Raw genomic sequence first — 27,160 nt, 5'->3', positions numbered from 1 at the left:
TAAGCAACAACCAGATTTCTTGTAACAACATAACAATCCTGCTCTCTATTCTTGTACTCGATCTGAAACATTAATTTCTAAATCTGGCCAGCAAGCTAATTCTCTCGACACAGAACATTTTTTCATTGGCATTTTTTAATAGAATCTTCATTCATTCTCCAATCATTGAATATATTCTGTTATATATTAAAAAGCCTTCTTGAAGGACAGTTGTTTAACCTGTTTTATGAATTTTTAACTTGAAGCTTGGTTCATATTTCCTTCCTTTCATTGGCTTCATGATTAGGTCCACAATGTACAAATTTTACACTGATTACACTTATAGTGCAAATTGTTTAAATACATGCTACAACTTATAATGAAAGTTGTTAGAAGTATATATGAGTTTGTGATTTAGCATGTGCTTCTACAGGCAGTGTTATGAAATAAAAGTTGTTCCAGATGATCCAGATGTTTCAGCTGATCTAAACTAAATTCATAGGCCATTGATAGTTTAACAATCATCTTATAGGACAGATATATGCAATAACTATAAAACCTTGATGAAAATTTATACCTGATCTTATCTGAAGTTCGTCTTATCAGCAGAAGTATTATATGGTATTCATAAACACTGAAATTAAACTGAAGCAAATCTCCATAACTAAGAAAAATGCCAAACTAAAATTAAGAGAATTCCTCGTTTAAATGTGTAAAATGCATACAGATTTAGCGACACAACAGCTCTCAAAGTATATTAACAAGCAAATAACATTTAAAAAAACTATATATTTCAAAAAATGTAGTGAAAAAATATATATAAAGCATTTAAGAAGAAATTAACACAAATCCAAAACCAATAGATAATGGTCTAAAGCTGTGAGGATGGCATCACCTTTTATTTCAACCTCCATGCTACACATAATTGTATTAAAGGCTATATCAATGAAAGTATTTCCTTTAATAGGGGGAACAGAAAGTAGGTGCATATTATTTAATTCAATTCCATAATTACAATAGTCAAAGTAAAACTCAAGTGCATTTACACTAACTTTACCTGTTGATCAAAATTCATGGCACCAGACACATGATCCTCCTTTGCTTCAATAGTAGCTACATTTAAGTTATAACATAATGCAAGCAGCCTTGAGAGATGGCCTTGACCGGAGCCAATGTCTACAACATGATTTATATCAAAGGCACATGAAACAGTGTTGGCCACCTAGCAAATGAAGAGCATTTATGGATTATTAATTTAAAATACAGAGTACAGTTACAGGAAGCAATTGAAAAATTAATAAATTAATCTGAACTTTTAGTTAAGCTTTCATTACCTGATCTTTCAATCAAAAAAATTTGAGCTTCATCAAGAAAAGATACTGTTAACATATGAGGCAAATTTCAAGAAAATTATTAAAAAGAAATACAGTCAAAAGTCGTTAATCCGGACTCGTCGGGACTTCGGCGATTCCGAATTATCGATTTTTCCGGATTATAGATCATCAGTTTAAATCTCGTAAGATGGCATGCAGAAATTCTAAAATTAAAAATATGAAAGGGGAATTTATGAAATAAAGAACAATTATGATCTAAAGGGTGTCAAAATTTACAAAAAGAAAGCTTAATATTTATTTGTTTACTTTATTAAACATTTCTTTCAATGTAAGTCGTTTAAGTTGCTTTGTTTTATGTGATAATACTTTCTCTTTAATTCTATAAACAGACATAATTTCTTGTTCAGTTACAAAGTTTCGCTGTTCAAGTCCCGTAATTGCTGTGCCGAGAATACCGACTAACTTGTCAATCGAAATTTTTTCGTTTTCACTAACCTCTCTGTCATCTTCTTCATGTCTTTATCCATTTTTTGCAGCAATTCCACTTTTTGTTTCATGGACATCGAAACATACTTTCGTTTTGCAGATCTTTTGGGAGCTCCAGCATCGGAAATTCTATTTGACATAATCGAAAGTTCAAGTTTACTTTTATAACATTGCTCTTAAAGTCTGCAAAAAATAATAAGCTGCATCCAATTCAAAGATTAAGGAACAACGCAATCCATCAACATTAACTGAAATAGATAATTAGATAATTTTAGCTTATACCGTCCGTTATAATTAAACGCGCACGCAAAAACGTATTCTGCGCTTGCGCACACGCTTATGTGCAGTCATGAAGGTCTTACGCGCACGTGTAAATAAATGCCTATGCACATGTGTCAAGTCGGCGCATGCGCAGAATGTTTTTAGCTTTGAGGTCCGGATTATGGGTGTCCGAATTAACGACTTTTGACTGTATCAAGTCAAATTGATAACATTAATTTATTTAAACAAATGTTAATTATTATGTGACAAATTAATATTCTAATTGAATTAAATAATTATTAGTTAATGTCAAATTTGAAAGAAATTCAGGCAAATAAATTATGCATGTAAAGTAGATTTCTCTTAATATTATATATCCATTACATAATATTTTCAAAACCATGAGTGCAACATTAGCTATTTAAATATGAATGCATCCACTGTCATAAATAAACAAATGATGACATGAACAATATTTTCAAGTATCATTTTCTGTGTAACTGTTTGTTACTTTTTCTGGTCAACCAAATACTGGTTTTCAGAAATGAAATTTGAAAGGCACTTGCGACAGAAGGTAAAAACATTTTTAAAAAATAAAAAAAGCCAATATTTTATTAGATTTTGTAGATAAATCCCATAAATAAACCAATACAACAATGGATTAAAATTATCCGTAAAATAATCCAATAAAAAAATCACGTTTTACTGGATTTTGCAGATTTCCTTGTTTGGAAAGGCATCATGGGAAACAGCCACACTAAACTTGGTACTGTACAAAGTCCAAGATCTGAACGTCCAATATCTGGAATGATCTAAAATATGGACCTTAAAGCCACCCAACAACATTTTTTTTAATGCTTTACACATGCGCATTTGATTTTTTCCCACACATAATAAAATATGTGGAGGGTTCCGATTCTTAATTTCACTTTGCTTCATAAAATAAACTTCATAAAATAAATTTGCTTCCCTAAATAAAATACCTCGTTATTCAAGAAACATTCATTTTAGCAAAAATTTGTATGATCACAGCTGTGTTTCTGCTTGGCATATATCTCAAACCGAAACAGTCTACATAGAAACATCGTTGATCTTACACTACTAATATTTTACATCCCTGACACAATCTGGCAAACCATTATTACATTTTGCTTTCATCACCACATGTTTATCAACACGTTATAACTTGAGTAGTGACTTATGCAATGATGCCTAAATATTTTTTATATTAGTAATTGAATATCAAAGAATAGAATATAGTAACCTTTTATGTTGACATTACACTTGCCAATGATTACAGATTTAAGTTAAATGCATTAAGAAATGTTGACGAGAAAAAATTTAACAAAAATTTCTTTCCACATGCTAGAAACAGATTTTGTTAAGAATACTCATAGACCAAAAGTTTACATTTAGTACTATTTGAATAAAAAATAACTGATTTGTTATTCACATAAACCCAGAACCTGTGCAGAGCTCATATGGCCGCACCAGATGCCAAAATGTAAGAAAGAGAAGTTTTTTTAATTTTAGAGAAGCATGGAGCAGCAAAATTAAGGGATGACAAAATTTTTGGAATTTAGGGAAGGCACTGGAACCCAAAATTTAGGGACAAGTGATGGAGAATATGAGCACCACCCCTCTTACCACAGTGGTTAATTGGTATAGCACTGTGTCTCCCTTGTCTACAGCATCCCAAAATGGTATGGGGAAGGGTGAGGGGCCACATGACCCCTCCCACAAGCCGCCGATTTAAAATAATGCGAAGGTTTGTAAAGCTTATCCATTACAATCTTGTGGTAAATATCATATGTAATGGTGTTATCTGTACAAAAGTTTTTCCATGAATTTATTTTTTCCTTCGATAATCATCCATTTGTATAAAGCCGTTTCTTTCTGAAAAATGATGAAGAGTGTTAGGCTCAATATTATTCGTTCTTCTTTGTTTCAATCATCTTCTCAGCGAGCGGAACTTTTTCTATTGTATGCGCTTTCTCTGTTATACCCATAAATTTAAGGGCAGCAGAAATTTAGAACTTGGAAGGCGCTGGATAGCAGAATTTAGGACCTCCAGAGACTGCATCAGGTAGTAAGATATCTAGCAATAAGGCCCGATTGCCTTAAGTACATGTGCAAATTTATTCACTCAGGGCTCGGATAAGCCTTAAGCATGTGCAAAAAATAAACACAGTTATAATAAATACCTAAATTAATATAATTCAGGCTTAACTGCTTCAGTGTGCGATGAAAGTAAGACAAAATTTAGCAGAAGCACTTGTGACAGAGTATCATTAAAATTAGTACACTATTCGAACGTATTTGGTATTGACTCACCTAACCTTAATCCTATTCAGCTTGTCTGCAATGTTTTAATTTAGTGAGTTGTGGCACATCAATTTCCTTCTTGGAAGCAAAACTTTGATCTACTATCTTAAAAGAAAATACTGTTTGATCCTAAATGACTTCACTAACATGGAAAGACGCTGTGAAATGTGTCTTTCTATTACAGTAGACAAAATATTAAATAATGGAGGTGATGCAATTTCTTGTTTCCTTAGGTATAAAATCCAAAATTTGGACATCCAATATCCTGAATGGTCTCCTATCCAGACTACTAGACCACAAGCTAGAAACATAACCCCTTCCACCCTGTTGCAAAGTCTAAAAGTAGAGAATATAATAACAAAAGGTAGAAGGTATGCCATAAATGCGATTTTTCTCCGGACTAACTGAGATTCCTTCAAGTCACTTTCAAACACCTGCTAGAGATGGCCAATAATATGATCGCTTTTAACCAGGATCACATTAACGGTCCTCCAGTAACAGAGGTGGGAGAAATGCCCCACATTTTGCCTCCTCTTTCAATCTCAGTGGGTCCTAAATTCTGCTGCTCAGTACCTCCCTAAATTCTATAAACTTTGCTAAAGTCTACAGTCCACTGCCTCTCCTAAATTCTAAAAATCTAGCCATTTCCCAATTTGTACTGCTTGGTGCTTCTCTAAATTTTAAAATTTGTGTCGTCTTTAATTCTGACACCATTATAAAGTACATCTGTTCTGGTGCCAGCTCTGCCAGAGATTAGCATTCTATCTGACCTAAACAATAAGTGAAGTTCCAGTGTTACAAAGTCTAAATGCTATCTTGCTTGAATTAAACTAATGATCTAAAATCCAGAAATCACTGAAATCAGGAATCGCCAAAATCACAGTACCAGATATCATACTGTATTTTATTTTTACTGAACTGGTAAAGAAGATACTATTATTTATTCATAAATGTTTATGTTTCCAACAAGTTATTTTTCTTTTAATAAAAACTCAGCTTGAATTTATTAATTACAATTTACTGCCGCTTAATTTTGGATGCCAATGTAATATTTCTAATTCAAAATCACTTACAATTCAAAATTGACACCTTGAATCAATCTGGAGCTTTTCAAAACAAAACATGAATATTTGTCTAATACAGAACATTTGTGTAATTGAAAAAGTAAGTTTACAACAAAGAGTGGTGAAAATAAAATGACACATTAGTACTTTCATAGATAAGTACACTGGTGGACAACTGCTGAGGACAGATGACAGTAGCAGTGGTGGTGGTGCATTTAATTATGGCAAAACACACCAGGGCTATCTGCCTAAGGGGAGGGATGCCTTCGTGGAGGACTTTCTAAGGGAAACTGGCTTGTATACATGTTACACATGGGGAAAACCACGAAAACACCCATGCAGCCAGCCCGACAGTAGCAGTGATAGCAACTACAAAATGGAAGGCAGGAAAATGTGGAAATTAGAATAAGTGTGGGATACAATAAGACGTGTTGTGCACCAGCAAATTTTCGATTCCCGAAGTTGTTCATCACATGATGTGTTGATAAAAAGAGATAAAGGATTTGATGCATATTGATCTTTCTTGTTCAAAAGCAAAATTTAACAAAAAAGAATCAATTGAAGAACTTGAACAATTTTCAGTATGTCTTCCTAGCATCCCTTAGATGATTTTGTGCATAACCGGATTGAGGATTGGCAAGATTGAAGGAGGTGAAAAATTAAGAGCTTTTGCTAGGGAGTTGGACATTAGCGACAGTGTTGTTTCAAGGCTTCAGAAATCATTTCAAACAAATGGAATGTGTAGTAAATGTCACAGGAGAAGTTCATACAGAAGATATGCAGAAGAAGTTCATGCAGAAGATAGGTTCACTGCGAAAAAAAAAAAGGGGGAGGGCAGTTCTATATCTCCTGCTCTAATGGGCCGATGGGCCGACTGATGAAATTCAAATTGTGTTTTTCATGTCTCGAAAGTGCAACTTAGGATATATATTAGATTTATATATAGCATTATTCTAACATAGGTATTTTGACACTGTGTGTGTGTGATTACGGCAAAGCCTCGAGGGCTATCTGCCTAAGGGGAGGGATGCCTTCATGGAGGACTTTATGAGGGAAACTGGCTCATATACACGTTACACATGGGGAAAACCACGAAAACGCCTATGCAGCCAGCCCGTTCGCAGAATTCGAACCTTGGACCAAACTACCAGTGTTCAGCGATTTTACCGCTTGGCCGCTGGTGGGCCCGGTATTTTGACACAAAAAACGGACTTTTTCTGAAATGATATGCAATTTTTTTTCCATATTTTGATTCTACAACTCAATTCTGTCTAAATAAATATTAAATTTTCTCAAATTTGGTGCAAAATTTACGAATTCAAAAATTTATCTTGCCGCATTTTTTTTTTTTTTTTCAGTTTGCACCAAGAATAATTTACTTGGCAAACCTTTTTATTTATAGTAACTAACCTTCCTTTCCTTTTTTTCATTGAACACGAGAAGGAAAAAAAAAGTCGTTATTCCTACTTTCAAATAATTTTAACAAAATGTGTAAACCATGTTTGGTGTTATTATCGTTTATAACAAATATGCCAAATTTCAAAACGCACCAGTATGTAAATTCACATATACCTTAGGAAATTTTGAATAAAAACTTTCAGGTATGGTTAGAAATTCTTTCAGGTATGGTTAGAAATGCATCGACTTTAAGATGATAGTAAAACTTTTATAGATTATAATTCAATTTTTTTTTCAAAAAATTTATAAAAATTATTTTTAAATACAAATTTTAAAAATAAATCTTAAAAAATGGGCAAATTATGTTTGGATTAAGCCTAAATTTCAAATTCTGGAAAAAGGAAAAAAGAAATCAAGTAAATTTAATTTTTAAAAAAAAAGAGATATTAATAAATATATATCAAATTCAAGTAACATCGAGGAGCTAAAATTTTCAGAGCTAATTTTTCAAAAACTATTCGTGCAATTTTTACAAAACTTGGCATTTGGGCATAATCTGAGTTGTAGAGTCAAAATGCAGAAAAAAATTGGCATGTCATTTCAGAAAAAGCCCGGTTTTGTAACAAAATACCTATGTTAGAAAAATGGTATATATAAATATAATATACAGCCTAAGTTGCATTTTCAAAACATGGAAAACACAATTTGAATTTTGTCAACTGGCCCAGTAGAATGGAAGGGGTACAGTTGACTTTAAGGTACCTCTTGTATTATCACGAAGTTGTTGTTTCATTTATCGACAAGTTGCTGTTTCATTTTTCATCAAGTTGTGTCATTTATGGTAACCCGAGTAGTTGAACGCTATGGAAACCCTATTATGACGTGGGATGAAAGGGGAAAAGTGCATTAATTGACTGGTGTGTAAATGAAGGTTCACTTAGTAGCCATTTTCTGGACAATCCGGAATATGTAGGATATTTTTTACTCTTATTTTTGTGAATTTATGTGGCGACGCCAATATACGGATTCTAGTTCAGATAATTTTAAGAAGTTTTTGGATGCTGTTAAGGAATTTTGTGTGCCACAGACTGAAGATGAACGAATTTCTAAATAAGGTAAGGGGATTTATGCTTTGTGTAGTGCTAAAATACATAACAGGTTTTTCCTTTTTTGTGTTATTTTATTGTTTGGTTTAAAATGTAGCTTATTGAGATTATGCATTTTTTGTTTGCCTCTACTGTAGAATTGGGTGCTCCTTTGACTTTTTAAGTGAAAATATATCGATGTGTACATGAACAATCTCAAGAGAGTGCGTAAAGCACAGTTTGTGCAATTCGAGGATTTCTTTTTAAGTGAAAATAGGTCGATGTGTACATGGATAAAGTCAAGGGAGAGCAATATGTTATTTTTGTGCAATTCGGAGATTTTTTTTAAGTGGAAATAGGTTGATGAGTACATGTATACCGAGTTTGTGCAATGCTTTGACTTGTTATTTTGGCTTGCGCAGCGGCAATTTTTTTGCCAAAAATCGCCGCTACACAGGCCAAAATAACAAGTCAAAGCATTGCACAAACTCGGTATCCATGTACCGCCAAAAATCGCCAAGTTTCGCCAAGGTGTACCCTAAAATATATTTTTACCAAATGGAAGATATAGAACTGTCCCACTTTTTTCTTTTTTTTTTTCCCCTTTTTGCAGTGTGCATAGTGCTACTGACAAAAAGAAACATTGCAGCAGAGCTATACTTGCTGCTGCTGGCAAGTGAATATCCTGAAAAACTGTAGCCTGACATTTGCATCAAAGACAGCTATACGCCCACCATCCTGTAGTATGCATTCCATTGTCCAGACAGCAACGTACCACCTGTTTGCAATGGTATCACAAGCATCGTAATAGGATTCAACAGAACTGGGTTTGTGTACTATGATTAGATGCAAGTAGGTTCAGTCTGTTACCGAATTATAGATCCCAACTGATCTGGCATGAGAGTGGTACTGCTTATCGTCCAGAAAATATCCAGGAAAGGTGTGATATCTGTGATGCATTATCATGATATGGGCTGACACTATGATCAATGGTCACAAGCCCCTACATGTGGTTGCAACTGGGGCTATGGCTAGCCAACGACACATTAATAATGTTCTGCTGCCTCGTGTTCACATGTTTCATGGTGCTGTCAGAGATAAATATGTTTTCATGGATGACAACACAACATGTAATCGAACAATGCTGCCAAGAGTGTCTAGAGAGTGAGGATATTCAACAACTTGCATAGCCAGCACGTCCTACAGATCTGAATTCCACTGATAATGTTTTGGATGTTTTGGGGAGGAGTCTTGCTGGTTGATAATGCCCTCTAATGAACAAGTACACTCTCATCTGTGCACTGACGGAGGAATGGAATAAATTACTCCAATAGCTGTTGGATAACATTCTGCAAAGTATGACATGAAGTGTGGAATCTTACATCCCCTTAATGGTGACAATACCCTGAACTGATATTTTATACCAGAATGCCTGCGGACGGTAATAGCATTTTTTTCACTTTTACGTGTTTAGCACAATATGACTATTTTGTCCCTTCAACCCTTTTCAAAGCCTTCTAGAATTCAGAGCACAGTAAATTATCTTTATTGCTATGTCCTAGTATTGTGGCTTATTTTATTTCACTTGGCATCCAAACACACATTTTAATGTGCCATATAGGTGTTTGTGATCCATCCTTACAACTGTCCACCAGTGTATATATTAAAAAATCAAAACCTAAAAACACCAGAATTACCTGTCCCATGCGGAATATTTCATGCTGCTTTTTAGGTTTAACATGTCTTCTGCAAAATTCGGGTATTTTTTTGTGCTGCCCAGATTTGTTTTCAAATTCAGATGATGAAAGATCCCACTCATTATCTTCAGCTTGAAGAATGCCATAAAAAAAAAGCACAGTTTAAAAATGTATCAGATTTGAATAAAGAATTATATTTCTAGAATTTACAGAAAACTGATCAATATTTCAATCAGATTTGTTGGAAAAGCCTTAATAAAAATTTCTCTTAAAGGAAAAATTAATAATTTTAAAAAAAAAAATTCCTTCCTTCTCACAAACTGCAGTGAAGATATTTGAAACACACTAGAAATTTATCAACAAAAGATGACATACATGCATCAATAATTTCAATGTGAAAAACTTTTTAATTTAAAATATCCTAATTATATTACCAAGCACAATATAATACAGTGGGATTTATATCAGCAATCAAACTTAAGGTAGATTTCCCATAAAATCGTTATGCATTTATAATTAAAAAGACTGAAATGCCTTAAATTCATTGGATTTTCAAGAATAAAGACAAATTAATATCTACTCATAACAAACTGTGACATGAGACAAGAATTATGATGCGTGATCTCATAGATAATGGTGGTGGCACTGTATATAGAAATTTGGTAGCAATGTAATACACTATGTTCCACAGAAATGCTTACTCAGCCTTTACCTTCATAATCGTTGGTTGTAGACACATTGTTCCAGTTCAAAAAATGCTTCAAATGAAGTAAATATTCATGTTTTGGCAATTTTAAATTTAAAGAAATCAATTTTATAAATATTATAATCCAAGTTTTTATTTGTTCCTCCAGTCCCTGTACTTACATTCAGGAAAATTTTGCACTGATTATAAAAAATAAAATGCAAAAAGTGTGACTTCCATATGACAAAAATTTACCGAAATATTTTATATTGAAATCAAAGATCACAGAAAGTGGCCACAAGCAAATTGAAAATCAAAATAATTGCATTCATATATAACTAAAATTAAAATATTAATTTAGAAAAACTTTCCTGATGTTAAAAGAATGGTGAGCATTTCTACACAGATTATTGTGAAAACTATTGATCATCAAAAATATTTTTAAAAGCGATTTTGTTTACAGACTCTTATAAAATCCATATTGTAGAAAATACTGGCAGGTTTCAATATTGGTAAGTAGCCAATTTATAGCATAGTTTACTTTCAATAAAAATAAAAAATATTTGTACTATAACGAATTTCTTTGCATGATTCACAGATTCTGATTCTAAAATAATAATAGTTCAAAAGAGTACTAATAATGAATTTTTAAATTTTGAAAACTTAAAAATTATTGTCCCAAACTTCTTTCAGCAAATGTAAAAAATATTATAAATTGAAAACACTATTAAATCACAAAATAAAAAAATCAACTTTGAAATATTTTAATTTATTTATTACTATACCATTCAATGCAAACTGAAAATGACGTCAAAAATCGCAAAATTTTGAAATGAAATATCTTGGTCAATTTTTGTCCTACTAGAGTCACACTATTTGTGTTTTATTCCCTATAATAAGTACAAAATATTTCTGAATGTGAAAATAGGCACTGGAGGAACCTATAAAAAGTTAGATTTCATGGTTTTTACAAAACTGGCATCTTTAAAATTGCCCAAACATGAATATTTGCATCATTTAAAATATTTTTGTAACTGGAAGTATATGGTCTATGACCAACAGCTACAAAAACAAAGGCGGGGTAAGAACTTTAGAGGACACAGTACATGATCTCTCAGCACTGAATTCTTGCACATAAAATTTGTTTCACAATGTAATGAGTAATAAAAAATTTCAAATTACATTTATAATATCGGATATAAGTATTTTATTTAAAGGATACCCAGGACAAAACCAACAGCTACAAAAAATAAAGGCAGGGTAAGAACTTTGAAGAACATGGTACATGATCTCTCTGCACTGAATCCTTGCACTTAAAATTTGTTTCATAATGTAATGAGTAACAAAAAATTTCAAATTACATTTATAACATTGGATATAAGTATTTTATTTAAAGGATACCCAGGCTAAAAGTCTTTTGATAAGTAAGTCTTTAAAAAGTAAAAATATTTATCAATATAGTATTTTTGAACACTAGCTCAATACTTATGGGTGTTGGAGAGCTTTGTTTATTATTTTCAAATGTGAGAATGTGCAAAACAATACCAATATACACTCTTCACTAGTTAGTAAAAACGCTGCAATGATAATTTTTTGGCAACATTTTGACTAGAGCTTTAATTTTCAAACTCATTTATTTTCTACGCAGAGGTTTGAAATGATAACTGCAAACATTGCTTTCAAATGAAAATTCACCTAGTTGAATTAAATTTTTAAATAAAATTATAATAATGATTCTAATTAAGAGATATACAGCAATCAATATCTTTAACAAAAAATAAAAGAAAAGTGAACAAAGATGGATGTGTTTTTCAAGATAAATCATGTACTTTGGTGAGGCTATGCACAATGAAATCATATGTTTTATTTTTAATATGGGAATATATCCTAATGCAGTTTATGTTGCCATTACAAACAAAATCAGAAAGTAAATTTCTAAAGTTAGAAGAATAATTGAATGAAGAAAAGCAGCAGTTTCTGAAATGTCTTGCTATGACAACAAAATTTTTAATTGAAGCAAAGAAATCCAGTGAAGCAACAGTCTCATAAGTTTTGTTCTTTCCTGCATCATTGCAAAATGATCAAAACCATATGCTGTAAAACTACTTAAAATTGTTTGATTAACTCAACAGACCTTCTTTCTTCCAACAAAAACACATTTTTTCAGCAATATGATAGCAAAACATATTAACAACATCACTGGCAATTTATAATGTCACTTAAAAACTAAAAACGGTAGATTTTGCAGCATTCTCAATCGCAGTTGATGAGAAAAACTAATATAGCAGTTATAGCATAATTTACCATTTTGTACGAAGTGTTACTGATGACTTTGTAATACATGAGAAATTATTGGGAATAATTCCTTTGAAAGAAAAAACTGTTGTAGAAGATATTTTTTCTGAAATGAAAACTGTAATAGAGAAATATAAATAAACTGCTGCCCATCCAAAATGCAACACCATGAAGGAAGCATTCAAGCAGCATGAAATTTGCATCATATGTACACTGCGATGGAATATGCAAATAATTATGATTTCAGTGAATGAGCACATCATGAGTGACTGCAGCACTCCTTACAATCCACATATAAAGGGATATATATATATATATATAGATTGCTTTTTTAATAACATAAATTGTTTTTTCGTGAGATTTTTTACAGAGTGCAGTTTCAGTATGCCTCATAGAAAAAAACGAGCATCAATCGAGGACATTTCCAAGTTCAATCGAGGTAGAATCTTTGCATACAGAGATTGCAGATTATCTTTCTGAGAAATTGGTCATCATGTCAGATGTAGCAAGGAAACAGTAACACCAATATGGAATTTGTGGATGCAGGAGGGGATAACTAATGACAGGAGCAATTGCAACTGCCTTATTGCACCAGTCCATGAGGAGATAGGTATATTCTGGCCTTCTCACTGATGGAGTGAAACTTCGACATCTACAACCGCATCACAACGAATGCAGTCTGTAACACAACAATCAATGTTTGCATGAATTTGACGTCATTTGCAATATAATGGCATTGCTTCTCTTACCTTTAAACCACATGTGTTTGTGTTTGCAATGAATACACAGATAGACATCCGAATGGCATGGCGGGTTTTCAGACATATCATGCTTCTGCTTGCAGTACCACAATGGTCAGATTAGAGTTTGGAGGCATTGTGAAGAGAGACTGCTCGACTGTTGTGTTATACATTGTGATATCGGTCTCGTACCTAGTGTTATGGTGTAGGGTGGTATTGGATTCCATTCCCTCACCCCCTAGTATGCATTATCAGTACACTTACAAACCAATGATATAGCTCTGAGGTTTTGTATCCTGTTCTCCTTCCTTACCTTCAGGGCTTGCCTGCAATCATATTTCAACAGGCCTATGCACGACCGCACATTGTAGGTAATGTTCAAGCTTTCTTCTTAGCCTACCATAATGTATTGTTACCTTGGCCTGCCTGTTCTCCAGATCTATCAACCACTGAACATGACTGGTCAAATACTGGAGAATGCCTAGCCTAGCATGCTGCACCTGTGGGTGCGCGTAATAAATTTTATCTACGTGTGAAGGTAACATGGCCTGCCATTCCCCAGCAACTCATCCAAAGCCTCTTTCACTTAGTGCCACTGCATGTAGCAGTGGTTATTGACAAACATAGAGGAAACCAGCATTACTTATTTTATCATCTCCCTCACCTGAAAGAAGGCTGTATTTCAAACCAATTAACATTGATATTAAGTGTAATTCCTAAAATAAATTTGGCATTGATAACTCTTGCTCTTCTTCATGGGTTATTTTGGATGGCCAGAAGTTTAATTGGGATAAAAAATGACTGAATTTGCAATTAATGGTGCAGCTGCTATGGTTGGTAAAAATGGAGTAACAGTAAAAGTAAGAAATACAGTGGAAAAGAAAATTTTCAGAAAAATTTCGGTACTATACATTTTTGCATATATATTCATCAAGAGGTATTTTGTGCCAAACGTTTGCAAGTGGATAATATTATTGAAATGCTAATTAAAACAGTAAACTTTATCCGTGGATGAGCGAGTACAGAGAAAGAATGCATTGTGACAAGGTGTGGCAGTTCAATTAAACAGCAGGATTAAAATGGTGTCCTTAATCTACTAAATGAATTAAAATTCTGATGACACAAAAAAATAAAAACATCGGTGTGATGAGGTCACATTGAGTTAATTATTTACTACGTTATGGTAATATTTAGATATTTGCATCAGATTCCATTGGTGACAGTTTCCTTTTTTTTGCCAACTTGTGTTGTAAGGTGAGGAACAGATTTCATCAGATAACTGTTGTAAGTGGAGGAAAGTATTGCATCAGACAACTGTTGTAAGCGAAGGAAAGTATTGCATCAGACAACTAGCGTCTTCACTTCTGTTTGCCTGTGTAGCTGAAGGTATTTTGCAATTGGTTGCCTTCTGATGCTGGCTTTTTTTTTTTTTTTTCCATTGGCGGCAAAACTTAACTGTGGAACTTTATAAAAGGCGGTAATTTTTGTCCACCCGAGAGACAGGAGGAGGAGGAGGATATTGTGAAGGTGTGAGATGGAGATGCTGCATGGAGAAAGACGGTAAGAGTGGGGTGAAATGCAAACTTTTGGAATTTATCGTGCAAGCTTTCTTGGTCTCCCAGTGTGTATGAAGGAAGCGAGTTTTTTTTCTCTTTGATGCTGTAGCTACAAAATTTAAGCTAATCTCCTTTTTTTTCCCGGGCTTGGCACTTTCGCCCAGCATCCCGATGGAGTGAGGAGGCCTCATATCGCCATGTGACACAACGAATTCAAAAAAAGAATCTCTCTTCAGCATTGTTAGTATTCAATAAAGCAAGAATTAAATCTGTTTTCACATGTTTGTCACTCTCTCGTCATGGCGGGCTATAGACCTGGATCTTGTCCTGGGGTAAGTTGCCACTATATTCCTGTTTATCATAACATGTGACATATACTTTTGCCACCACAACCAACGAAATAAACTTTACCGCAATTGGCAATAATACTTGGATAACAGATTTAGCGTTTCTTGTTGACTTAAATGTCAATGTTTACTGTTAGTACATTTGAATAAAGAGATTATCATACACTTTGTAAAGAAAGATTGAATAAGGGAGGAGGTGGCCTGATATTCTTAATACATAAGCTATTGATCTTGACCTACTTCAAAATGACAATGTCATGGAAATACACAGTGTATCAATAAACTGCAATGGTGAGCCAATAAAAATATTTAATGCATACTTACCACTTGATGGGAGAGGTTTGTATGATGGCTTATCACTTGTTTCAGATGAACAGACTTTTTCTACTGGGAGACCTCAATGTCAAAAATATATAGGGCTGCTCTGCCATCAATCAGAATGGCACTGAACTATTGAATATTGTTGATGATACAGCTTTTCTTGTTCTTAAATGACAAATCTCCCACTCAATCCTGGAACAGCTATGCTACAAACGAAGCTTTGAATGTTACTATTGTTAGTTCTGATTTATATTCTAAATGCAAAGGGAAGGTTCTGGATTACAGGAAGTGATGATTTGCCAATTACTTCACTAGCAAATTTTCTTTCTGATTTGTTTTGTAAATGTAATGTAAATTGAATTCTTAAGGACCTTATATTCCCATATTATAAATAAAGTATATGATTTCATTGTACAGAGCTCTACAAACGTACAATATCCCATTTATTTTGAAAAACACATCCCTCTTTTTTCACTTTTCTTTTACTGTTTGTTAAAGACTTGCAGTATAATTTCTTAATCAGAATCATAGTTAGAATTCTGTTTACAAATTTAACTCAATAAGATGAATTTTCATATGAATTGGTATATTTGGTGTATTTAATTATGGCAAAGCACACTAGGGCTATCTGCCTAAGAGGAGGGATGCCTTTCGTGGAGGACTTTCTAAGGGAAACTGGCTCGTATTCACATTACACATGGGGAAAACCACGAAAACACCCATGCAGCCAGCCCGTTCACGGGATTCGAACCTCGGACCGAACTACAAGTGTTCAGCGACTTTACCGCTCGGCCGCTGGTGGGCGTATTTTTTTTTTATATGAAAGCAATTATGAAATTTATATATAATTCTAAACAATAGGTATTAATAAAATGTTAATCCAGCAACAAGCATAAATAAAGTGGTTTTAATGAACCATACAAATAGTTTGTCTCCATCTGCATAATAATTTGAATTGTGCAGCTGAGCATTTAGCTAATTGACTCAAGGAAAGTATATATCAGAAGTATCAACTCAATAGAAAGAATCAGAAACACCAGAATACTGAAGTGCAACCAGCTGTCAGCTGGCAAACTGATATGGGAGATTCTTCTATCTCAGCCTATTCATGTGGCCTGCATATAAGCAATGCAGTGACAAATACCTAACAGAATCATTCTTTTTCCTTCAACAGCGATTAAATACAAGAGCTTAGTCAATATCTCTACATCTCCGTATTTACAACAAACATATGTAATGCTGTTTGGGTTCATGAACTTAATTGATTCTTGAAGGCCATTCATCATCTGAAATGTTCTTAAATTGAATTTTTTTTTCCCACAGGCATTTAAAGTGATAACATGCAAAGATTTATATCATTATATGAACCTTTGCACATTACATCATTCTGCTTAAATTTTGAAGATCAAAGAGCTAGGTTCATCTTCTCTTATTGATCTTTCTCTGAAGAAAGAGACTGTCCAAAATTGCATTCTGTTACTGGTTCTGAACTGACACAGTCAGGGATAGGTTAAGCCAGTTGGGGGGCCCCTGATGGTATTATAATTAGGGCCCCTAAGAAAGTATTTGTTAACATATTTGCTCGAAATGCAATTAGTGCTGAAGTGTAATAAAAAAATTACATACACACCATAAGTATATTATACAAGGTAACCAAAAACGTTCTTATCGTTTCTGATATGACATTGGAAGAGTGAACCACAATATAAAAATAGTCACCAAATCTGGCGATGTAGTGGTTAGGATGGGGGTCCGGACATTGACCAAGAGTATAAAAGTGTGTTGTATCAGTTCTTCAAGCATAACTCACACAATGACTGATTGAAATGGATGTGTCAAAGGCGCTCGTTCAGAGTTGTTTGCTATATGATTTTAAAGTGAGCTGTCAGCAGCAGAATCACCTTGTCTGACAACTTGAATCTAATGACCACTTGCCACTTCAGGTCAGTATTTAAATGATATTTTTCAGGTACAACTTATCAACGACCACTTTGGGACCTACAATCTTATTTTAACCAAGATACCAAATATATTTCCTTTTATGATTTGGTCATGTTTGATTTATTTGAAAATTTTGAGTACAAATACTTGTGCAGCAATAGGATTTTGTGTATGTAATTGTCATGGATAGTTACACACTCAGCACAATTTTAAGTAGTCTGCATATGTTATCACTTTTAAAATAATTACATAATTCTGAATATTTGTGCATAATCTATAAACACAAAAATTTTTTTAAGTTAAATATTTAATGTAAAGAAATACTTTGCATTGCAAAGAAATTAACCACTGAAGCCAAGTATGAAACAAACTAGGAAGCATCTAATTTACTGTTTCTAATGCTTGGCACATAACAAATTGATGGGATGTAACAAATTTATAGGGTTGCCTAAGTCAAACATATACGAACTTCTAGCTGTGTTTTGGATTAACTACTCAACTGAAACGAAACTTTGTGCAGACAATCAGCTATAACCTGCCTGTCTGCTCATATGCTGTTAGTTGCAGGAGACAAAGAATAGACCAGTTACTGATCCTAAACTTTGTTGCAGTATTGATTAACAAATTACATCAAAATAATTATTATGCAAAAAACTGGTGTAAATACCGTTAAAAAACAGCAGAAGTAAACATTGGTTGGCTGGGCTTAGAAGCTAAGAGCAATTCAAAATTGGATTAAAAACCATAAAAAAGTTATACCAATTCTAACCCACCAAAAGAAGTACAGTCAAATATCGAAAGCCCACGAACCTGAAATCCAACAACTCCAGAAACCCGCATTGTCTCTCAAAATATAAACATTCAGTTTACAAGTTCCAGAAACCGCAACATGGAGTACGAAATATCGAAGAAAAAATACTTACCAAATAATGACGCCATGACAAATAATAATGAGTCATAACGGAAATACCAAATTATTGATGTGATAAAAATTTTTTCCCCCTCCATTCTGTATCAAGGTAAAAAAAAGCAGATGATTCACTCAATTCTTGTTTCAAGTTCACAGTTCAAGTTGTATTTTCTGAGCTTTCTTATTTCATGAGATAGTTTAGTACTGCCGTTTTTTTCTTATTTGGATAACTTAAGAATATTTTAAATTTCAGCACTTTTGAATAGAATGACAGATAAGAAACGCACTCATGATTTTACTGCTTGCAACACTGAAAACCGCAAACATGTTGTAGTGACGGTAATGCAAAAAGTGGAAATTCTGCAAAAGATGGAGGCAGGTGCTACTCCTCTTTATAGCAGAATCGTATGGAATTGCGACATGGACTGTGTATGATATACGGAAAAATAAAGAAAAGCTGTTGAAATTTTACAGCAGAAGTGATTCTAACACCGCATATCTTTGCATGAGGCAAAATCAGCAAACGTCGATTCTGTCTTATATGAGTGTTTCCGGCAGTGGCGAAGTGATAGGGTACTAATTTCAGGACCGCTCCTGAGAGTAAAGGGGAAGCAGATTCATGCTGATTTAAAAATAGACGAGCTGTGCGATTTCAGCACTGGTTGGCTGAACAAATTTAAACAGAGACATGGTATACGTTATCTGAAAGCATGTGGGGAAAAACTTTACTGATGAATTTTCTGTGTTAGTGCTTGCCAAGAAAGACATTTGCGACAAGCAAAGAAAGTGCACTGTCAGGGATGAAAGAAACTACAGAAAGAGTTACCATTTTAGTATGCAGCAATGCAGCTCGAACTTACAAATGTAAACCACTGGTAACAGGGTAAGAGCACCAATCCCAGAGCTCTGAAAGGAGTAAAATCCTTACCTGTGATTTACAGGAATAATAAAAATTCTAGGTTCACAAAACAACTTATGACTGAATGGTTCATGGAGCATTTCATTAAAGAGGCTAGAAGGCATTGTAACAGTATGGGGTTACCATCAAATTGCAAGATTTTACTGTTGTTAGACAACTGCCCTGCACATCCAGATGCAACCATTTTAACATGTGATAATGTCATGGCCCTTTTTTTTTGCCCCAGATCCAACCAATGAACCAGGGCATAATACACAGTATTAAATACCACAATAAATCAGAGTTTCTGAAAAATATTCTTTCAAGTGACCATTCTATTCCACTTTGTGATTATAAAAAAAAAATTCACCATCAAAGACTGGATTTATTTGTTAGCTGAATCATGGAATTCTGTTTCTCAAACAACATTGTGTGTGTGTGATTATGGCAAAGCCTCAAGGGCTATCTGCCTAAGGGGAGGGATGCCTTCGTGGAGGACTTTCTAAGGGAAACTGGCTCGTATACACGTTACACATGGGGAAAACCACGAAAACGCCCATGCAGCCAGCTCGTTCGCGGGATTCGAACCTCGGACCGAACTACCAGTGTTCAGCGACTTTACCGCTCGGCCGCTGGTGGGCCCTCAAACAACATTAGTAAATGTCTGGTGTAATGTATGGCCATCTTCTCTGTTTATTGAAACTGAGAATGATGACAGTGATTTTTCTGGTTTTAGAATCAGTGCAGCAAAGGTTAAAGCAAGAGAATTGCTTTTATATTCGAAAGAAAGAATAAATGTGGAGGCTTTGCAAGAAGATATTGTTGAATGGATTATGTGTTCAGATGAGCCAACACTGGCATATCAGATGACTGATGACGAAATCATTGGCTCTGTTTTGAACTCACGACAGGAAGAAGACAATTTTGACACAGATAGTGAATTTGATAGAAGTGAGAAAATATCTTTTAACGAAGGTCTGGAACATGGTGAAAAATACGTACAACTTTTAGAACAACAGAGCTGTATCACAGAGCAAGAGATTATGACTCTATATAATTTACAAAAAACACTTACCCTGGAGCACCTTAAAGTTTTAAAACAAACCTCCATCAGAAAAATGTTTGAAACATGTAAAAAAAATGAAATATTTTATGCTTTACTAATATCCCTTATTTTTATATGTCTATTGAATACATCGCTAATGCTTTTAAATATCCCCGTAATCACTAATGTAAATGAATAATATAATATAATCAAGTTACATATGTAATAATAATTTAATGCATATAATAAATTATTGTAATAATGTATATAATAAATTATTGTAATAATGTATATAATAAATTATTGTAATAATGTATATAATAATTTAATTAAATGTATCTAATATGCCTTATTTATTTTGCACTTTTAGTCTGAATATTATGAGTTATCTTTTCTGTCCTGAAATCCACAAAATCCTAAAATCTGCACCTCTGGTCCCAAGCTTTGTGGATTTCTGGACTTCTACTGTATTAATACTAGATACAGTCAGGGATGTGTGCCCTCTAATTTTTTCAACACGAGGATGGAAAAAAACTGACCAAATAAAGCAGTTTGTATCAATTTCAAATAAATTTTGAAGTACATGAGACCTAGCCTAGAAATGTCATCTACCAGAGATTACTACTATTCATGGCATCATACTAAACAACTGAGCCTGAGAAAATTGTTCTCCAATTTTTTTCACGTGTACACAGAAATTCTCAAGCGTGTACAAACTGAATTTTGAAAACACATACAACACTGCACTATTATCCATGACTGTTAAGCAAAACAATGGCTACTGATGAAAACTAAATCCATTTGTACACTAAAACCCAAATAAGATCATGCCAAGTCTTAGTGTGTTCAAGCCATCATTTGTTGCATTCTGTCAACAATGGAATGTGAGGAAATATGTGGAAGAAAAACTATGTCAATTATGACCTGAAGGTACTGAAGGTATTGCTTTCTTAGAACTATGTAAAAAAATATAGAATGACTGCAAAAAATGTATTATTCATTTGACTGCAAGTTCTTACAGATGCAGTAATACAATTTAACAAAGTTGATCACTGCTGATGACAATACGAGACCACATACAGAATGCATCCTTAAGGAGTGGCTTAATGAATGTGGAATTAAGCTATATATTTATTATGCTTATTCATTTGATATTCAGACATGTAACTTTTACTATTCTGGACTTCTGAAATGTTAGTTAAGTGGTTAAAGATACACTAACTTTAATGAGCTGAAAGTCATACCTAAGTACATTTGTGATGATGGTGTCTTTCAAGATGTGAGCATGCTATTGGAACTCTTATAAAATGCCATCAAAACCATGCTTTCTTATAAACATACCAGAATTTCAACTTTGTAACCTTCTTCTTTCTCTTTTTATTAAAAAAAAATTATTACGTATTATTTGATTTTGGCAACCAAGCAGAATTCCAACCTTTATTCTACATTAATCAAGGAACATCTACACGGTGAAACAAAATTGATGGTCATAGCTTTATGGTATGATACAGCTTGACAAAAGTAAGAATTTTTGCAATATAATATATTGTGAAATATGAGATATGAACACACACAAAAACACAGTTAGCATAAAGAACATGAATGAAAATTCATTTTAATCATGAAGGTGAAATACAAGACGTGAAGATAAAAACAAAGTATAAAGAATATGAAGAATGAAAATTCATTTTAATCATGAATATTTACAAACAATATTTTTTTTATATTTATTCAAAAGACTTCTCAAATGAATGACCTTCACCTGTAACACATGCATCACAACAACAAAGTGATTGGCATACACTTTGGAAGATGCTTATCATATCGTGTACTTGTGCAGCCACGATACTGATTCTGACGACAAGGTTTCAGAAGAGTCAATCTGCGTGTCATGAATGAGATCTATCATAGCTGTGTCATCATCACTCCTTAAAGTTGCACCCATCAATTCTGTTTCAATATGTATATAGGTTCTGTGACATGTATATTTCCTTTTATGCAGCCAAACAAAATATTTTATACTTACTAATATTTAATTGCAGTTTTTCGACTTGAGAACCCAAATTTTCTTGTAGAAATCTTTCAATTGGTTTAGTTGATTTTATAGATGCACGTGGTATAGCTAATGCAAAGGCACAGGCACGAAATGACAGAAAACTTAAAGGCCAAGGTTGTTGATATCTTTAAAAAAATTAAATAAGAAATTTGATTTAGAAAAGCATTAAACAAATGAAAACTTTTCACAGATGCATCAAATTACTAAAACTGTTGGCATTTTAAAAACATTTTACAGTTTACTGGTGATACATTAACCTGTTCAGGACCAGCGCCGCGTATGCACAACACAGCGATTCCACTCCTACCAGCCCAGTGTTCCATATACGCAATGCAATGATTCTGCTCCTACCAGCCCAGCATCCCGTACATGTAACATTAAAACAGAACGATTTATTTGAATTTTTGAAAGCCAGTAGATGGAGCTAAGTGGTAACTGTTTTCACATGGCTGATTCATGTGACATTTGACCTTCATGTAATGCATTAGTTTCTGTTTTGTGCTTCTAGTTTTGATAGATTTATTGAAATAAACAAACTGGGAATCACGGATCATTTTATATATCACGGATCATATCATAATATAAATGCGCCTGTGAATTAAAGGTGCACAGGCATTTTTTTGTTTATTTCGTTATGTTTTTTTTTCTTATTTATTTTGAAACTTGACATTAGCTTTCTTGGTTAATTAAAAAATAACATTTCAACGTTATTACAGAAGAGGAAAGACTATCAGCTTTCTTGAAGCGTTATGCATCTTACTCACTCACATTTCTCAGGAAAGAGCCAGCGTTTTTGTTTTTCTTACTCGATGTAATAGGTCATTATATAGAATGACACAGGCATTATATTTTGGTATATAATGTATTTATTTTACATATAATGTATATATTGACGTGATCAGTAACAGATATCCTGCCAGTGGAGGTCTTTCCTTGATCACTTTCCAGTCATCGTGGACACTGTTTTTGATTTAGAAAAACAGGAAGTTTTCTAATATAAACCTCATGTCACACAGGGTTTGAGGATGAAATATTTCTGAGTGTCTTTTGAAGAAGTTTTGGGACATGTGTTGGGGTTATATTCAGTTTCATTCCATTAGCCATGGCTAACCGAAGTAGCACACGACGTTGCAAACTGGTCCGAGAGGTTGCAAAGTGGTTGTGGTAACTTTTACGATGTCTTTACAACATTGTAAAGATGCAAAATATTTGCCGTTGCATCTTGGCAATTTGTCGACGTCACTGAAACGTCATGATATGACCGCTTTTAGACGTGGTTGATTTAGCACTTTTTTTTAGTTCATCAGTGTTATTTTTAGAATGAAAAGAGAGTAAATCTGCCCTTTCAAGAATCTGAAGTCCGCATAAGATTTACTTTGCAATGTTTCATTACTTTATTTCATCTAAATATATTAATCTAAGGTACATTCATCTAATGAACTGTAAATTTAATATAAATACTTTTGATTTTTTAAATTTAATTAGTATTAAAACTACATGCTAAATAATTGTTTAAAATTTTGTTAAAATAATTAATACTTAAAAAATATTTTTATAAATATTATAGCAAAATATTTAAAAATGAAACTAATCTATAAAGTAAGTTATTAAGTTATGCATTTTATATACTAAAAAAATCATATTTCCAAAATCAATGGAAATCACGTGTTAGCAACTATTTCACTACTGAAATATGACTTTATTTCTTATTTTTTGAAGTAAGGACGAATTCACGGCTGTCCAATATACATGGCGGAAGGAGAAGCAGACCTGTACATCATTTACCGGATGCTTATATAACGAACATCTCAAGATTTGTGCGTGTTGGCTAGCTGCCAAATTCGAACAACTGCGCAATAAATTCAGATTCTAGCAGTTCTTTCAAGTCATTGGGTAAAGATGCCATCTGTAAGGCGTTTGAAAAGACGTACTTCATGTTTGAAACTGAATCGAGCAATGGCTGACATGAATAATATTGCTAATATTAAAAGTCAATGTAATGCACTGTCAATCAAAGAACGCATTGTGAATCTTCTCATTGTTCTGTATCTATTTACCTCAACTGCCTTCAGCGAGTGAAACTATCGTCAGAATGCTGAATTTGTGCTTATTTTGTGTGTGATTATTGTGTCTGCTATTGTGAATCCAGTGTTCATGAAATAGTGTCTCTGTGGCTTGTGAAATAGTGTCTCTGCGGAAATAATGCCTGTCTCCAATCGCTGAGGTTTCAGCAGTGCAATATTTGGATAAACTTACTAGCTTTGTGCTTCGGTTATAACGTTATAAGTGCTATATCGTATATCATTCATATTAATTTATTGTGTTCATATTAAAAAGTTGGCTTTCAGAATTAATTCATATAAAACCAAAAATAACATACAATGATAACCCACTTTCTAGTATGCTTAAAATGCAATGAATACAGAAGCAACAACAATTCAAGCTTTTATGGTATGTTCATTATTTTCAAAATACAAAGATACTGGACTGGTACTAGTACTTAATATGACTGCTGAAGATGAATTAGATATATAAGCAATTAATTAATTATTAAAATTAGTAATAATGAATAATGCACATTCTATAGTATATTGTCTTTTGTACAGTATGTAGAAAAGGTGAATGATTTTAAACAGTGTATGAAATGTATGATTGAAAAACTACTGTTAAGGAAACATTAGCATCTCTATGAAATATTGTAATCTATAATTATGTGATATTTAATTGTTTAATATTAAGAAACACTAAATATGTTTTATTGATTGCAAATTGCAGTTTTATTACTTTTCATTTGGTATCTATTCTTCCAAACACTGTGTAATTCGCGTTTTTTTAAATATTGCCGTTATGTATGTTTATTAGATTATCTCAATAAATGAATGTCGGAAATCAGGTTTTATTTTTTAAATGTAAGTATATGCTATTGGCATTATGTATGTTTATTAGATGATCTCAATAAATGAATGTTGGAAATTAGGTTTTATCTTTTATTAAATTTAAGTACATTCTATTTTCTTCGCTTACTTTTTATGTGCTTGTGATAACAAAGAAATTCATAATAAATAGAAACAAAAAGTTTCATCATGTGCTATTTAACAAAGAGCTTACTTTAACGTACTTAGCTTACTATCGTATACTATATTATTTCAATTATTTCTGCACAGTAACAAAAAAAGGAAAGTTATTGATTATAAAAAGGTGCATGAAATAATCATTGTAATCTACCACTATTCTAAAATGTAGAAACTAAAAATAAGTAAATACATTATGATATGATCGAAAGACATGGTGTTAAGAATCATCAGCATTACTAGTGTAAATACTGCAATCCATAATTATTGCACTTTTAATTGCTTACTATTTAAAAATCACAAATATTTTTTTATTAATTGGAAATTTTAGCTTTGTTACCTTCCTTCTGCTATTTATACTTTCAAACACTACTAGTTCATGTTTTTTTCTTAAATAGTGCTGCCATGTATTTTGTTTCTTAGGTTATTATTTCATTTTAGATATGAATATGGGAAGTTAATAGATTAGGTATATTTTTGATCACATTTATTAACTACTTTATACTGTCTTTCATTTGCATATCTTGGAGATATAGAAGTTAATGGTTATATTTTTTACTGTGAAACGCGAATAAATTTATTGATACTTGAGTTCAGGTAAAATACTAATTATGTTAACTTAAGAACCGCTTCCCAATTTATCATAACAGGGGCAATTTTCAATGTCTCTGAGATTTAAGAGAAATAAATGTGATAATGCTGTTATCAGAAACGCTTTTTTATTTTTACCCACATATATATCTTTACTTTTATGATCTTACTTTTTGAATTATTATCTTTACTTTTATTTATGTCTAATTGAGTTTTATTTACTTAAAACCTACTATTAATGTTATATATTTATAACAACCACTTTCATAATTACTCCCACTTATGGGGAAAAAATGATGAAATCTTAAATAACCATATCTTAGAATTTCAGTTATTTAAAAAATAGTTTAAAGTACTGAAAATAATTAAGGATATTATTAATTATACATATTTAGTCTAAAGAGAAAAAATTGTATTACATTCTGGTTTTAAGGAAATAATAAAATATTTAAACTTTAGAAAAATACAAGGAATACAAAAATTTAAAAAAGAAGAAAAACATATTAATTATTAAGCTTATTATTCTGCATAAATCAATATGTAACACAAGGACATAATAATGACATTTTCACAACTGTTGCAAAAAGGTGGAATTTTGCGAACATTTAGGTATCTTTGAGATGTCGTTATACGATATTTTCACAACCGAAATATCACCCGTGAAAGACACAATAACGACGTCTATGTGACAAAAACCTCATCTGTAAAGACGTAATAAAAACGTCTTTGCAACGATTGCAAAACAGTGGATGTTCACGGACATCTGGGCGTCTTAAAGAGGACATATTGCAACGCTTTTGCAACAACCTCTGTGAAGAGTTTGCAACGTTGTTACAACGTTGCTGTGCTACTTGGGAAGAGACCTTACTTAAAAAATTAAAAATTTATCCAAAATCACCAGACACTCCACCTTTCCGTCTAACTGGAAGACAGTTTCCGAAAAATTACGTTGATGGAAAAGGTAATAAAGGTAGGAGAAGATGCGTTGTGTGCACCAAAATCAAGGGAAAGAGAAAGCAAACAACATATTTTGAGTGCAAAATATGCAATGTAGGACTGTGTGTCGATCTTTGCT

The 27,160-nt window shown here is 32.9% G+C and overlaps 1 protein-coding gene across 1 annotated transcript in view; it reads right to left on the bottom strand.

Annotated features, from left to right (window-relative positions):
• LOC118180908 (methyltransferase-like protein 25B) overlaps positions 1 to 27,160 on the bottom strand; it is a 102,118-nt gene that overhangs the window by 48,904 nt on the left and 26,054 nt on the right. Inside the window, exons 3-5 of the mRNA XM_035349986.2 lie at positions 22,394 to 22,548; positions 9,630 to 9,760; positions 1,037 to 1,201 (exon numbers count right to left, since the gene is read on the bottom strand). Coding sequence (XP_035205877.1) covers positions 1,037 to 1,201; positions 9,630 to 9,760; positions 22,394 to 22,548 — 451 coding nt within the window. The remainder of the gene's footprint in view (positions 1 to 1,036; positions 1,202 to 9,629; positions 9,761 to 22,393; positions 22,549 to 27,160) is intronic.

This window comes from Stegodyphus dumicola, chromosome X1 (assembly GCF_044657685.1).
Source record: "Stegodyphus dumicola isolate Sdum_Otavi_A_Nest chromosome X1, ASM4465768v1".
NCBI lineage: Eukaryota > Metazoa > Arthropoda > Arachnida > Araneae > Eresidae > Stegodyphus > Stegodyphus dumicola.
The sequence above is the reverse complement of the archived record's forward strand: the minus strand, read 5'-3'. Positions and strand labels throughout refer to the sequence as shown.